Source organism: Trichomonas vaginalis, chromosome VI (assembly GCF_026262505.1).
Source record: "Trichomonas vaginalis G3 chromosome VI, whole genome shotgun sequence".
NCBI classification, from domain to species: domain Eukaryota; phylum Parabasalia; order Trichomonadida; family Trichomonadidae; genus Trichomonas; species Trichomonas vaginalis.
In genome coordinates this window covers 13,632,386-13,647,682 of record NC_067208.1, presented here as the reverse complement: position 1 = coordinate 13,647,682, position 15,297 = coordinate 13,632,386, and the positions used below count along the sequence as shown (strand labels likewise).

Below are 15,297 nucleotides of genomic sequence, written 5' to 3'. Positions count from 1 at the left end.
ATTCCGATAATTGATTGTTTGAATCAATAATAACTCATTCAAATTTTAAGGTGCTTCAATTGCTTCAAAAGATGTATTCAAGCTGAGTTTCTATTAAATATATGAAATATGTTTTGTTCCCACGTATCTGGAGAAGACTTCAATCAAACAATTGACTTATTCTAAAAATTTTCCCCAAATTGTTCAACAAAAAGAATCTTGATATTATGATTCCTGGTATCAATGGCGTAAAATATTAACTATGAATTCAATAATAATTATATAATTGCATGGAGAAATTGAAAAAAAGTGGTCGAAGTACAGATTTTTAATACTCTTTTCATTTTTGCATATTTCTAAAGAATGCATAACGATGAGCAATATCATATTTGAAAGAATGACGGAATTCACTAGATTATATACCGTCCAACTTTTTTACGTTTTCGATTAATTATAATCAGAATCGAAAGATATACATACATTCATACGATTATTTTTGTTTCAATACTCAACAAATATTTTTACATTTTCCCTCAAAACTACACCTAAACTTTTTGTAAACTTTTCAATAATTAAATGTCAAGCACGGAGCCTGAATCGCTTGATGCAATACTTCAAGCGGAAAATCCTCCTCTTCAATCCGTGCTAGGTACACCATCCTTTGTTCAAGCTGTTAAAACATGTCATCCTCAACTAAACGCTTATCTACTTTCTGATAATATATTTCCCGAAGTATTGAATATAGCGTTAACTGATAAAGCAGCATCCCTCGGATATACTGCGAAAATGATATCGAATACAATGCTATTTTTAACTACAAATTCAAATGAAACCCAACAAAAGTTTAGCGAGAATCCCCTGTTTTTAAATGTCATTAAAAGTTTTCCTGATACCGAATATGCAAGACAACCTAAAATTGCAGGTAATTTTCAACGCATTTTAGATTCTATTGTCCATCGAACGAACGGACAATACCTTTCTAACCTCCCAAATATTTCGAAATTTTTAATTGATAATTTAAACATACTCGCGTACTCTGAATTGTGGATTACGTTGACGACCGAATTTATGCTCCAGTTTGGCGTCGATTTAAATCTTATTAAAATGTTTGCGCAAACAGTCGGCGGGCCAAATGGATTTACCGCTGTTGCATCGATGAAACAGATGCTCAAACTGAAAAAAGATTTATTTAATTTATTCGACACCGTTGATGTTGTAGAAATATTACTCCAAGAGGTCATAAAGCCAGGCAATCCACTATTGTTGTTCAAGCTCTTCCAAGTTCTCGAAAAAATTAATTCTGTCGGAAAAGATCCACAAGTCAAAGCCACCATCCTTTCATACGGCGAAAACTTCAATTTTGAAGAGCATACGCAGGATTTCATACGAGCAAGCGCTATTTCTTTATTTAAAGTTTTTCCAGATGAATATATCAACCGATTATTCGACGACCATCCATTTTCATCACTCAACTCCGCAATTATTAAGGCAATATCGTCCATTGGCGACAAAAAACTCATAGAATTGAATACGAAATACAATTTAATCGATAGAATACTGAATAATCCGATCAGCAAAACAAATCCATACGTATGGAGCTTAGCTGAATTACTGTACGTCATCCCCTCACTCATTACACCGTCATTTAGAGAATTCAAGATTGACATTGTTGATCCACATGTTTTGATTAGGAGCGGCGCGTTTGGTGGAGAACGGCCTCGCGATGAGTCTTCTGACTACGGGGATCCTCCGGAGCACTCAGCACCTTTCGTTTCTCTTGACATCGAAATTTTGTCTGACAGTAGCAGTTCTGACACTTCTAGTGATGAAGAGAATGATATTGGTGGATTTGAAAACGCTAGGTTCTTCGCGAAGCTCGCCGGTATGGATGATCTCGTTGAAGATCTCAACGAACAACAGAAACAGACTCAACGATCAGAATAATATTATTTGTTTTGTATATATCTTTTGTAGAGAATTAAAGTGTTTGTATTGTTAATTAATCTGTGGTCTTATTTTTTTGCCGTTATTTTACTTCCTTTTTTAATTCGCCTTGTTGATTAGTTGGATAAATTACCATTGACTAACTGATTGTTTTTGAATAAGTTTTGGTCATTAATCATTCGAAATTAAATCTTGAAATTGAAATGACTTCGATATTTTTTAGATTGAGTAATGTAAAATTCTTGGTTTTGTTCAGTATAATATAATTTTGGTATTGATTTCATTGTTCGATTTAGATCTATCGGATTGGGCAATAAAATATACTTTGCAACAAATTATTTTCAATTTAAACTAAAGAATAAGTTTTAATGGTTCAAATAATAGTATATTTATTAGAATAAAAACAATAAAAACAATCATTTATTTCGGCTGACGCTTTGACATAATTTTGCAGCTTACAAGCATGACAAATATGATTCCAAAGAATACACAGCAGGCTATGAGCATAATAATCAGTTCTTCGCTATACCAAGTCAGGATATGTTCGCAATCTATCGTTCTACCGCGAGGAATGTTAGTTCCAGAATCTTCTCTTTCAGTCTTCGCTCCTGCTTCGAAGGAAATCTTCAGTAAATCTGGTGGAAGACCTCTATTTGTTAATAATCTGACAAATGGACGAGGTTGAGTGGCAACTGGCGTGTAATGATATGTCTTTGAGAAGTTGCCTGTAGCTACATCAAATTCTCTGTAGTTTGTGTGATAAAAGACACGATCTAGCTGATCTTTTGAAATTTGATCGATTTTGAATGATTGTGCCGATTCTGTGCTGAATATGAAGCATTTGTCATCATAATTTCCAAGTTTGTAGAAGTTCTTTTGAGATGGTGAAAGTTGAACTAAATCTGAATGATATGAACTCAAATAAACGCCTGTTTGGCAGTATCCTGGGAGAGAAATGTAAGAAAACGATACCATGGATGATTTTATGGCTTTAATTGTAAATGATCCGTAAGGAAGCTCGAAAACTCGAAAAGTTGTTAAATTATCAGAAGTAAAAACTGCATCTCTTGTTGTTTCTCTGTTAGGAGAGCGTGAATAGTATTCGTTTAATACGATACCCTCTTCAAACTCATCAAAAATCAAATAAAATGGATAATAAGTGGCATTAATGCAATATGTCTTATCTACATCAATAGTTTCGACATGGTGGTAAACACCCATGTTATGTTTGAATGTTCTGTCACATGTTGCCGCTCTTTGTAATGAAACAAAGAGATTCAACATTTTTGATGATAAAAAGTGACAAATTAAAATTAAATAAAGTATAAAACTCTGTGAAAGTGAATACACGAACAAGAAAATGGTTAAAAAATGTAATATGAATTCAAAACAAAGTACAAACAAAATTTTAATTAAATATATAACTTATAAGTTAGATATTACAGATCTCCGCTCGTTTAAAAGTTCTTCATCATCAGGTAGTTGAACTTTCTGTATCAATCGTATGAGTTTTGTCTTGTTCTCGTGGAGTTCTGTTCGAATTAGCTGCGTACGATGAGGATTAATTACAAATAATTTAAATATAGAATATGCATTTGATCGGACTTTCTTTGAACGACTTTCTAAATGTCTGCAGATACATTCAAGATTATATGGATCATTAACAAAATACATAAGAATTGGTCTGCACTCTTCTCTCGTTATAAAGTTCAGAATAAGGGGAATGGAAAGTAGGGAAACGATATAAACATTGGAACGCAAAAGTTGCTTAAAATGAAGCGAAAAAATATCATAATGCGACAGAATATAGGCTGAACTAACTGATATCTGTGAGTTAAGCATTTCTTCGTATGTCTTGAAAGCGTTCGTGACCATTTCGAAGTTGTCGCCAAGCAAATAAATTATAAAGGATGAAACGTATTGATATTCAAACAGGTAACTTACAAAGCTTTCATTTCTTATGCATTCTCGTATTAATATATTAGCAATCGACGACAATTTTGGAATGGATAAATAAGATAATAAAGTGTCAAGAGCTTCTTTATGGTTAATCAAGTATTTCGGTAAAGAATCTGTTGGATCTTCGCGAATGCTAGATTGCAAAAGCGTAGATACACTATTATTCATCGTTTGGTCGAAGTATGGCATGAATTTCAATATGTTTGCGACTGTCTTATCTCTATAAAGCTTTTTATTTATGATATGTGGTAAATTTTCCCTGTTATAAGAATCGACATTTAAAGTGTCAGTGATTTTGGATACATATAATTTCACATCGTTGATTGTATCATTATTCTGATGTAATTCCATGCTTTCTAGTGCCATTCTTAAACGTTTTGGAAACCCTTTCGCCTGTGCTTTAGTAAACCAAAACATTTTTTTTTCTTGAAAAATCTAATTTGAATGGGGTGAAAATTTAGACGTTAATTGTTCAAAAAATGGAATTAATGTGTGATGACGAATCTTGAAACTCTATTGTGAGTTCAAAAAGTTGTTTCAAATTGTCAGAACCACTTTTTCAATGTGTAACTTTTTCAATTAGGAATCTTGGCGTGTATATTTCTTGTTGGTGTTCAAAACTTCTGAAATGTAAATTTTTTTCAAAAAGGTGAAATATTCCCGATTTTTGAATTTGCGCAATACGATGATAAAAAGTCACATTTCATCAATCATATTAATATTAATATTAAGAGTTGATAATAATGATATAGGACATTTAAAGTGCTTTTTGAAAGCTCCGGTATAAATATTTCCCCTTTTTATACTTCAATTTTTTAATCTTTACAAAAGGTATTCTTATTTTCAGTATATTTTTATAACACCAAGTTCACATTGATATAAAGAAACTGAATTGAGATCGGATTACGCTTTGAACAATATCTGAATTCAAAAACTGAATTAAAACCAGACGTTATATAGCAATTTGGCAGCATAAATGGCATAATTGAAATATTTATATGTATCTTTTAGCTGTAATTTAATCAGTACTTAAGTTGTGCGTGTATTTTCTTGCGAAAACAAATTTTAGATGATAAAGTACCTTAGAGATGATGAATGACGAAGAATATGTTATGTTTCCTTATGTGAATCTTACTCTTTTAATGAATAATAAGATTGGTCGGTTTTCAAATTTTATTCAAATTCTATTGTTTTTTGAGACATAAGAAGATGCTCATTTCTTTTGACTTCCAACTTGTATGTAATATTTTTATCAGAAATACAAGGCTCAAAGCGGGAAATAAAAATTGAACCTCCAACCATCTAAAGATTTGGGTTTGAATAAGGATGTTTCGCTTAATTTTAGTGAATACATAAAAGATCACAAGTATTTTTTTTTAAATTTACACATTTGATTCGATATTATATAGAGAGATTGTGTATTTTCCATGAAAAATCATACGACTTTACTCAAATTTAGATAGGATATTAAATTAAAAAATCTATAAGGATAATATATATACTTTATGAAATATAAGAAGGAGGTGCAAGTGTTCTATACTTATCAAGAGGCTCAAGGACAGATGGGGATAACTGCTCCTCATGCGTTGTCCAAAACATTTCAATAACTTGTTTATACATTACTTCTTCAATCTGAGAACAAGAAACTAAAGCGTTCTCTATTTCTTCGAAGCACTTTTCTGTTAATGGTTCCCTTTCATCAAGTAAAAGCGCAGTTAGAACTATTGCGCATTTATCAAGGATATCCTTTGGCTCAGTATTTGTTTCTCTGAGCAAAACTCCATATGTATTTAGCATTGACACTTTAACTGTTGGATTCTGAATTGAAACAACAATCTTTTTGATTTCGTCGCGTGCTTTGATCAAAGCTTCCTGACTTGTCGAGAATGTCGAGAACCTCAAGAAAGCTCTCGTTGAGTTTAATACTCTATTCTGGACAGTTGATGACAAAATAGACAAATTCGAGATAATTGAAGTCAAAAATTCAATAAATCTATCATTATTTGTCGTGAAAGCAGGAGATTCAGTTATATCATGCAAGGAATTGATCATTGCTGTCTTCTGATCAGAGTTAGAAGTCGAAATCAATCTCAGCAACTTCTGAACATTGTTTTCAAAGATTGGGAATATTGTCAACAAAACAGAAGGAGTTATCTTTGATGCTTGATCCCACCAATTCTCCAGAAGTTTTTCTGTCTTCTTAGATTCACCTGCTTGTTTGAAAACACCGTCTAAGAAGTCAATTATCATCTTGATGTTGCTCTTATTTTCTGGAGAATAGAAAGGAGATGATTCAGGAACTAAGAAAACAGAAACATAATCACAAATGATGTTAAGTGTTTGTCCAACAAGATCCGATTGATTTTCTTCGTAACTTTCCAAAAGTGGTTTAACAAAGTTGTTGAAAATCACTGGGAAAAGAGGAATGAAAGACATCGGTCTTGCTGATATCAAATTGAATAAACAAGTCAATGCTCTCTTTCTAAATGTCGGAGCATTTGGATCAGGAGATGCCGCGGAAAGGAGATAATTAATTATTGGAGAATATCTTACAGGATGCAAGAAATGGAATTCACCTGTTATATCAATGAATTCATCAAACAAAGATGGTTTGTCAAGTGTTTTAACAAGGATTTTCAGTGTGATTTCGCGTGAAAATCTCTGTGAATCTTTGGCACTCCAATGTTTCGTTGCAACAATCATTTCTGAGACAACACTGACTAATTGTGACCAAATTGTTGGCTCTTCAATTGTTTCAATTGCTTCGTCAAGCCATTTCGACAATGGTTCGATAATTTGTGGTCCCATTGTATGAGCAATTGTTCCAAAGAACATATCAACTGTTGAAGTATCGAAATCATCATCAATCATGTTTACTAGGACCTCTGTAATATCAGGGAATGCTTCAAGAAGTTCATCGTCTTGGTAATACTCAGTTATCTTCTTGTAGCTGTATGATTTAGGTACTGCGTAATATCCTGTCCAATATTTGTCGTATGCTTCAACTTGGTCAAAAGTAAAATCATTTTCTGCTGCAGGCAAAAAGTCTTCTGGAGTTGTTCCTTTGATTTCTTTGATGACGTATTTGCACTGTTCAGAAAGAGGAACAACCTTTGATGTATCTATTGTTTCTACTGTGTATTTCATTCTTCTCTTGAGAATTTCAGTCAACACAGAGATAGCAACAACAGTGTTTTTATAAGACTCGTTTTGTGCCATGTAGATACAGAAAGAAAACAGAGGTCTTGGCAAATCATCAGTGTGTTTGATTGTCATCAAAATTAAAGCAAGAGCAATTAATTCGAATGTTGATTCTTCGCGGTAATTCTCTTCAACAACTTTAGACAATTGATTTGAGAATTCAATCCATTTCTTTTGGTCTTCGCTTCCAGGAACATTTGTCCAATTTGTGCTCAAAGCATCATCCATGACTTGTATCTTCAAAATCATTTCGCTTTGATCGCGAACTAAATCAGTGAGTGGCTGTAATGTCATCAGCATTTGCTTGTGCATGCATGGATGGCATGTTGTGAAACTACCAATGGAACGATAGAAATTGACAAATTGATCGGTTATTGTATTAACAGTTTCTAATTTCTTTGAGAAGAAATTCCACGCGATTGGCATGTATTTGTCGAAGAAAACATCGACAACGGACAAACCAATTATCTGGACAGATTCGTTTTTAGTGAAAGCGATGTCCAAAAACGCGTTGAATATCTCATCAAATCTAGGAGGAATTGGTCTCAATGCGCAATTCAATCTCTTTTGATAGAAAAGTGTCACTAATTCACCTGTCAAAATTCTATTTGCTACTTTCTTTCTTGATTCAAGAAGGAAGATCGAGTTCAAACCATTGAAAATAGAGAGGTTAGTTCCTAAGTATCCTGTCAAAGAAATCATTAGATTAGAAATACATGTAGTAATGATCTGGTTATCAGGGAATTTTTCATGTAATTTTAAGCACATATCAGTTATTTCTGACATGAATTTCATTGGTATTTTTCTTCCTTGTTTCATCTTTTCAGAGTTAGAGAATGGCTTAGGGAATGTAGAGTAATCATCGCTAACTATAATATCAGATTTTTGAAGAACAAGCATGCAAGATTTGTAGAAAGGTTTGAGCATTGATGCGACAACATTGAAATCGGATTCTTCCAAAATTTTATGGAAATAAGGAATGAATACTTCATCAATCAACTCTGGATAGATCTTGTATTCTTGCAATGGCTCGCAATACATGTTTTTGAATGGAATAACTATGTCAGAAATTGTCTTTTCTCCTGTTTCTTCGAAAGGTTTTCCATTGTATTTCGTTGTCAAAATAACATGTGCGAAAGGAACTAATGTTGTTGCAACAGCGTTCCATCCGATTCTTCTGATCTTTTTGTCATCAGATTCCCTGTATTTGTCAAATTGAGAAATAACAGATTTGACTTGTTCAGGATTTTCTGATGATTCGCGACCGAGAATTGCTATTGCCATTGCGATGAATCTTATCTCGTGCAAGTCAATCAATCTTTTGGAATTCTGGCGAACGGCGACATCGTAAATTTCCTTGATATCTTCTTTTGCTGCGAATATACTGAAACACTGCAAAATATTCAACAACTTCAAAGGAACATGGAATAAAGAAGGATTACAAATCATGTCAGTTAAAATTGGGACAAAATGATGTAATATTTCTTGATCTGTACCGGAAAGGAAAGAATATATCAAAGAGAAAAGAGAATGTGTTGTATAACCTAATCTATACAAATTCTCGATGTATTCTGGTTCATATGTTGATGATTGAATCAAAGAATTCAAGAAATCCTGTCCTAATTCAATTGGATCGATGTAATCAGGGTATTTCGTCTTCTTGGAAATAGGGCATGTACTGAAGAAGATTGTTAAATAGATACCGAATGACAACTGATAATCTTCCATATAAAAATTCTCAATTGCAATTCTGACAAAATTCATTTGTGTTTCAATGAAATTGTCATTGAATTGCGTGGCGTACATTGATGCTGTGAGAATAATCCATGCACTCAATGTACTGCCCAATGTGTCATTAGTAGTAATGATCTCATTTGCCAGGTTAAACAATCTTGGAACCAATTGAGGACATAAATCAAAAATTCTGACCATGAATTTGTAGAAATTATGTGGAGAACTGATGTGTTCTAATGCGTAAACACATGTTGATACTAAGGGTTCAAAGAATGTCTCGTATTCTTCACTGGAAGGTCTGATTTCGGTTGGAAATCCTGGTTTTCCTTCGGCAAGAAGGATATCTGTCTGATGAAGAATAGATGCGATCTGGAAAACAAGGGAAATCAATGGATCAGCATCGAAATTGTCAAGATTGGACGGATGTACAAGTTTCTTCGCTCCTTTGAAAAATAAATCTAATTTAGTCATTGTTTCTTTTCTTGAAGGAGGAGAAAGGAATAAACAGCATATGCATTGTGACAGAGCTTCGTACTGCATGTCATCGCCGATCGAAATATCGAAATTGATTGGCTGGCATGACAAATAAATAAGTTCGTTATTCCAAATGGTTTGTAAGAGAATTTGAGGGAAAATGTAGTCTAACAACATTGTGTTGTCATCGTAGAAGTGGTAAAGAACGAAATGAGTTACTGCTGATGTGAGGAAATAGCGAACAGGATCGCAATCTGATTCGTGTAGTAAATTGAGGAAAATGTTGGCGGCGCGTTTGTAATTCTTTGCATTTGATGGGAATAAAACTGCGAAAAGAATGATTTGCTTGGCACTTCCAGTTGGAGAAACGCGAGGTAAGAAATATTCGAAGATTTCGTCTTCGGCTTCGTCTGTGAAATACTTAGATATTTCCATTACGTTGTCTAAAACCGTGTGGAATGATTTTTGTGTCGGTGAAATATTGAGTAAAAAGTCCTTTATAATGATATTGTCTATCATTTTGTGTACTTCGCGCCAATTTACTGTGATGAACTTTTCAGTTGCTAGTTTTGGTATGATGCAAGTTAAGAAATTGATAGCATCGTATTGAGTAACGTAATTGAAGACAGGTTGGTGAAAGCTAATCCTAAAAAGAACAGAAAATACCTTTTTCCTGCAATCACCACGTGGTTTGTGAAGAAAAGTAAGCATTGATTGTGTTATATTGATAGTATGTCTTAATTCTAAAGGCTGAAGAGGATCTAATTTCTTCTCCAAATCATCCACCATGTCAAACCAAAACTTGTCGGCTTCTTCCGGTGTAAACTTAATCGAATCTGGAAGGAAGCGACGAACTTGGTTTCTCATGAAAAAATTTTTTTTATAAATTTTGATTCTTTTCAATTGAAAAATCACCGTTTGTAGATTCAAATGTTGTTTTATTATATTTTACGCCGTTTTATATGGAAAATATTGCAAATTGAAAACAAAAAAATTTGGAAAATTTCAAAAATGGTGAGTTATAATAAAATCATAGTATGAACTTTTTAAGAAACACATATCTCATTACGATTTCTATATTTTGGATAATTTTTCGTCTTATCAAATTTGATGCAAAGAGGAAAAAAGTAAAATTATTTAGCATAACGCTGACGTATACTGCTAACATAGGTTGTTATAGTATATATGATGAATATAAACAATATCGGCTCAATAATAAAAATTACGATAAATTAATTCAATGGTAAACGAAATGAATTTTTAACAAACAAACTAGCTGATTGGTAACGTATACGATTACACTAATAAGAAAGACATGAAATGAAAAAAATGAACTACTTTTGGTTCCTGGCCATTTCTTCGTAAGACCTGAAGTGCTCATCTGTTCCGGATTGATATCCTGGATTTGAACCAAATTCGCAAACAGAGATTTCTGCAAATTCAATGCCTGCAAGTCTGCAAATAAAGTTAAAACATGTGTTGAGCCACTCAACGGGACGCTTGGAATTGTGATCTCCAGGAAGTGGCATTAATAATTTGTCTTTTCCTTTGTAAATATCGTACAATTTTTGTGCATGGTAATATGGAATGAAAGAATCTTCTGCTGCATGACCGATAATTAGTGGAATAGAAAGCTTCTTTGCTTCATCGATTGGAGATACTTCAGTAATATCTGCATTGATTTTTCCATTGACGCAATGCTTAACATACCAAAGGGCTGGTCCTTTTACGATGCCTGGTATTTTAACTTTTTTGGCCATATCATCAAACATCCACTTTATTGAAGCATATGGACTGTCAGAAATAATTCCGATACAGTTTGGGATCATAGGAGCCGCAAGAAAAGTGGTTGCTGCGCCCATAGATCTTCCCCATAATATGAATTTCTTTAGGCCGAATGATTTTTCAAGGAACCTAACAACATCTTCAACATCTTGTTTTTCATTTAGACCCAACGTAACAGTTTCGCCATCAGAATTTCCGCTTCCTGCGAAATCAAAGCAAAAAGTAGCTATCGTTTTTGGTGCTAAGTACTTAACCATGAAGCGACCTTCAACTTGTGTACCTGCATTGCCATGAAGATAGATAACGCAAGCTGGTGGTCTGACATCAGGGAAACCATATGGAGCGTACAATGACCCCATTAAAGCAAGATTTTGAGAATTTCGGAAGGTCACTGGAATTCTTGGAATTTTTGGAAGCAATGGATCTATTTCTATATCACCAAGATTCTTGAGGCTGTATTCGCCACGAGGAGGTCTAGTAATTAAATCAATTGCTGTATTTGCAGTTGCTAGAGTGCCTTTCTTTTCAGTCATTAATATTTTTTAGGTTTTATGGAGACTCATAGAATTTTATCAGTATAATTGAAACGTTATTTCTATGAACCGGCAATTTATTGTTTGAAGATGTGGCAAAACATATAACTTAATTAATTTGCTGATAGAAAATTAGGGATGCGTTAAACACGCCATTTGACCGGGCGTACATTTTTTTGTTCGCCCAAAAATTTCGCCATTTGAGAAATTCAAAAATTAAAAATAAAATTTTAATCTTAATTTTTTTATTTTCGTGATTTTTTTGAAACTTACATAAGCGATGAAATACTTTTTTTTTAAGTAATCGTTTATTATATATAAATATATCTTAATAAATTTAATTCCTTAAGGTAGAGCGTGTTCAAATTTAAAATCTAATACAATATTTTCTTAATGGCGTATTTTTCTGAGGTCGCCCAAATAAAGGCGAATTCAAAATTGAGAACTCCAAGGCGTATGGCGAGTATTCAAAAAGTACGCCACTTACAAAATATTGAATGTGGATTATCAATTTTTTGGCGTGTTCAATTTCAAATTTTGATATTTATGTTTATTTTATTCAGTATAATGCTAAGAATTAAAATATAAAATTCATAGAATTTTTTCTTTGAAAATATTTTACATTTTTATTAGACCACTCCTAGACTAGTCATCAGGTTATCCTCAGATCATCCTCAGACTCCTCCTCAGATTATCCTCAAACTCCTCAGACTACTCCTCAGACTACTCCTCAAACTCCTCAGACTACTCCTCAAACTCCTCAAATTATCCTCAGACAACTCCTGAAACTACTCCTCAGACAACTCCTCAGATTATCCTCAAACTCCTCAGACTACTCCTCAACCTCCTCAGATTATCCTCAACCTCCTCAGATTATCCTCAAACTCCTCAGACTACTCCTCAAACTCCTCAGATTATCATCAAACTCCTCAAACTACTCCTCGGTCTAATCCTCAGACTCCTCCTCAGATTATCCTCAGATTATCACTTTACATATATATATCGATAACTAAATAATTACTTATTATACTTTCTTTATTTTTTTTTAATTTTAAAATAATATTAATATATCTTTCTACGTTTAATGATGAAAAGAGAAAGAGGAGTAAAAAGAGGAAAGAGAAAAGAAAGAGAGAGAGAAAAAAAAAGAGAAAGAAAGAAAAAAAAAGGACGGCGATAATTTTGTATTGTTTTGTTATTCGGCCGAATGGCGGCTACTTCGTACCCGCCATTCGGCCCCAAAAATGGCGTATTATTCTATTTTTAAACGGTCATGGCGTAAAACCGTCGCATCCCTAGAAAATTTAAAATCAATGTAAAGTTTTGAATTTTTTTCTAGAATACATGGGGGATGTAAGTGATATTAACAATTATCAGTTTTGTGAGCAAATAGGTCATGGTGCATATGCGGATGTCTTCCACGGTATTCATAAAATCACTCAGCAGGATGTGGCCATAAAGGTTATCAATTTAGACACAATAACGGAAGATGATGAAATCTGTTTAGTGCGAGAAGTCACGGCTCTTCTTCAAGTAGACCATCCTAACATTGTATACACCTTTGAATACATATTAAACGAAAACAGGCTATATATAATTTCCGAGTATATTAATGGTGGCATGATTTTGACTAAAGTTAATGACATGCACGGACTTTCAGAATCCCAGGCTAGAAGCTATTTTAATGATGTTCTCAGTGCCATAAATTATCTGCATAGATCGAGATTAATTTGTCATAGAGATATTAAGTTACAAAACATTCTCATATCGAAAACCGGATCTGCAAAACTTATTGACTTTGGGTTTTGCAATTCAAATAACTTCCTTAGATCCTTTAATTCTTTCGTTGGAACTCCCGGATTTACAGCTCCTGAAGTTGTCGATGGAGTTGATTACGATAATTCATGCGATATATTTAGCCTTGGTATATGTTTATATGCTATGGTTGTCGGAAAAGTTCCAATAGATCTCCAAAATAAGAATTCTAAATTGATCCGTGATCAAGTAAATGCTATAGAATATCCACCAACTATGTCCCCATTACTAGTAGAGTTGATAAAGAAAATGGTTAATCCAAATCCTAAGCTACGTATTAAATTAGAAGAAATAATTCGACACCCTTGGGTTAGAATGGAAAACTTTCGGCAAGATAGATATGAAGTTAGAAAATGTCCGATAGACCTCGGAGCAATTACTTCAATAGACGAATTAACGAATGTTAGAAGAAAACCACAAGTTATTATAGCAAAAAATATACTCCACTACATAGGTTCTTTAGGCTATGATGTTCATAAAATACAGAACGATGTTCAAAGAGGAGAAATTACTCCAGAGAGTGCTGCATTTTGGATTGCAGTTAAAAACAACATCGCTCCACCTGATGAATGTCATAAAGTTAAGAAATGTTTTTGTACATCACTTCCTATTAGTGCCAACGGACATACTATGAAAGATAAAAGTCGACAAAGATTACCTCAGTTAAGAATTCCTCATCCGAATGGTCCGATTTCTCAGCGAAATATTACTCCAACCGGTACTTATACAAAGCGTTTGCGTTTTTGATTTTATTTGTTTGTTATTTATGTTAAATGTTTATTATTAATATCGCACGAATATATTACAAATCACTACATAATGTTACATTTTTGAATTCTTAACATAATTCAAAATTTGTATATTTTTATAAAAATTATAATAGTTTGAAGTACAAAAGTAGTAATTGGACGTGTTGTTATTAGTGTAAACTTAGATTTTACTGTGATCATTCAAATATTGCAAGTGTTTTCGAATGAAATAAAGATGAATGACTTGAAATCTTGATCATATTCATTTCTGTGTAGTTGAATAAATCAGTGAGATGAAAATCAGCACTATCTGTTTATTGTCGAAACATAATAAATGATCTTTCATTCCAAAAAAATTCAAAATCAGAAAAATGACTATTAATTTGTACTTTTTCCTTAGATATTTTCTCTTTCTTCATTAATTTTGAAAAATATTTATGAAACAAATCCACAATTTGATTGCTAAATACAGATGAATTATAGACGCCAAGTATGAATGTCGATAGAATGAAGATATTTAAATAATCGTTGAATATTCAGGAAAATAGATTCATTTGTAGATAGGTATATGCATTATTATTACTGATTAGATGTATCCAACCTTGTACACTTTGCTTCAAGAGCTTTCGATGCAACTTGTATCGATTTCATATCATTTATATCAATAAGTGAAATATTTTATATCGTTTATTTATGATTATCCTTAATCTCGGGACGAGGGCCAATTTTATCATCAGACCCCTATCAAACTTTGTCAATTTTTCATTAATCAGACTCGTTTCATTATGTATTTATACATCCAATGAGTTCGAATAGTTTGCTTTTTTTGACAATTATCAGAAATCAATAAAATCACTTGAGTAGGGGTAATTTTAGCTAAAAGTGACACACCTGTAAAAAGTGACACACCCGTGAAGGGTGTGATTACCGATCGGTAATTTCGACAGTTTAGAATTTAAAATTTTTTATGGAACTGTTGCGAGTTTCATAAAGAATTTAAGGAATATAAGCGAAGATTTGAATCAAAATCTTAGACCTAAGCCGCTCGATTCGCTCGCGGCTTTCTTTATTATTTTAAATTTGCATATTTCCATCAAAAGTTCATAAGGTAAAAAATTTCGTTT

At 33.1% G+C, this 15,297-nt stretch overlaps 6 protein-coding genes across 6 annotated transcripts, besides 1 other annotated feature; 2 read left to right on the top strand and 4 right to left on the bottom strand.

Moving 5' to 3' along the window:
• Window positions 1-555: 555 nt before the first annotated feature.
• Window positions 556-1,974, top strand: TVAGG3_0860050 (uncharacterized protein; the record flags this gene model as incomplete). The annotated part of the gene is made up of 1 exon (XM_001314957.1): window positions 556-1,923. One exon carries the CDS (start codon window positions 556-558, stop codon window positions 1,921-1,923), a length of 1,368 nt encoding a protein of 455 aa, XP_001314992.1.
• A 325-nt stretch (window positions 1,975-2,299) lies between these two features.
• TVAGG3_0860040 (uncharacterized protein) lies at window positions 2,300-3,196 on the bottom strand (the record flags this gene model as incomplete). The annotated part of the gene is made up of 1 exon (XM_001314956.1): window positions 2,344-3,144. The coding sequence occupies one exon, from the start codon at window positions 3,142-3,144 to the stop codon at window positions 2,344-2,346; it is 801 nt and encodes a 266-aa protein (XP_001314991.1).
• A 152-nt stretch (window positions 3,197-3,348) lies between these two features.
• TVAGG3_0860030 (positive regulation of peptidyl-threonine phosphorylation) lies at window positions 3,349-4,299 on the bottom strand (the record flags this gene model as incomplete). Its single annotated transcript, XM_001314955.1, has 1 exon — window positions 3,349-4,299. One exon carries the CDS (start codon window positions 4,297-4,299, stop codon window positions 3,349-3,351), a length of 951 nt encoding a protein of 316 aa, XP_001314990.1.
• An 864-nt stretch (window positions 4,300-5,163) lies between these two features.
• On the bottom strand, window positions 5,164-10,158 carry TVAGG3_0860020 (armadillo (ARM) repeat-containing protein family; the record flags this gene model as incomplete). Its single annotated transcript, XM_001314954.2, has 1 exon — window positions 5,386-10,158. The coding sequence occupies one exon, from the start codon at window positions 10,156-10,158 to the stop codon at window positions 5,386-5,388; it is 4,773 nt and encodes a 1,590-aa protein (XP_001314989.1).
• A 212-nt stretch (window positions 10,159-10,370) lies between these two features.
• Window positions 10,371-11,795, bottom strand: TVAGG3_0860010 (palmitoyl-(protein) hydrolase protein; the record flags this gene model as incomplete). The annotated part of the gene is made up of 1 exon (XM_001314953.1): window positions 10,626-11,609. The coding sequence occupies one exon, from the start codon at window positions 11,607-11,609 to the stop codon at window positions 10,626-10,628; it is 984 nt and encodes a 327-aa protein (XP_001314988.1).
• A 1,158-nt stretch (window positions 11,796-12,953) lies between these two features.
• TVAGG3_0860000 (protein serine/threonine kinase protein) lies at window positions 12,954-14,212 on the top strand (the record flags this gene model as incomplete). Its single annotated transcript, XM_001314952.1, has 1 exon — window positions 12,954-14,171. One exon carries the CDS (start codon window positions 12,954-12,956, stop codon window positions 14,169-14,171), a length of 1,218 nt encoding a protein of 405 aa, XP_001314987.1.
• An 819-nt stretch (window positions 14,213-15,031) lies between these two features.
• Window positions 15,032-15,297: part of a mobile genetic element that runs on past the window's edge.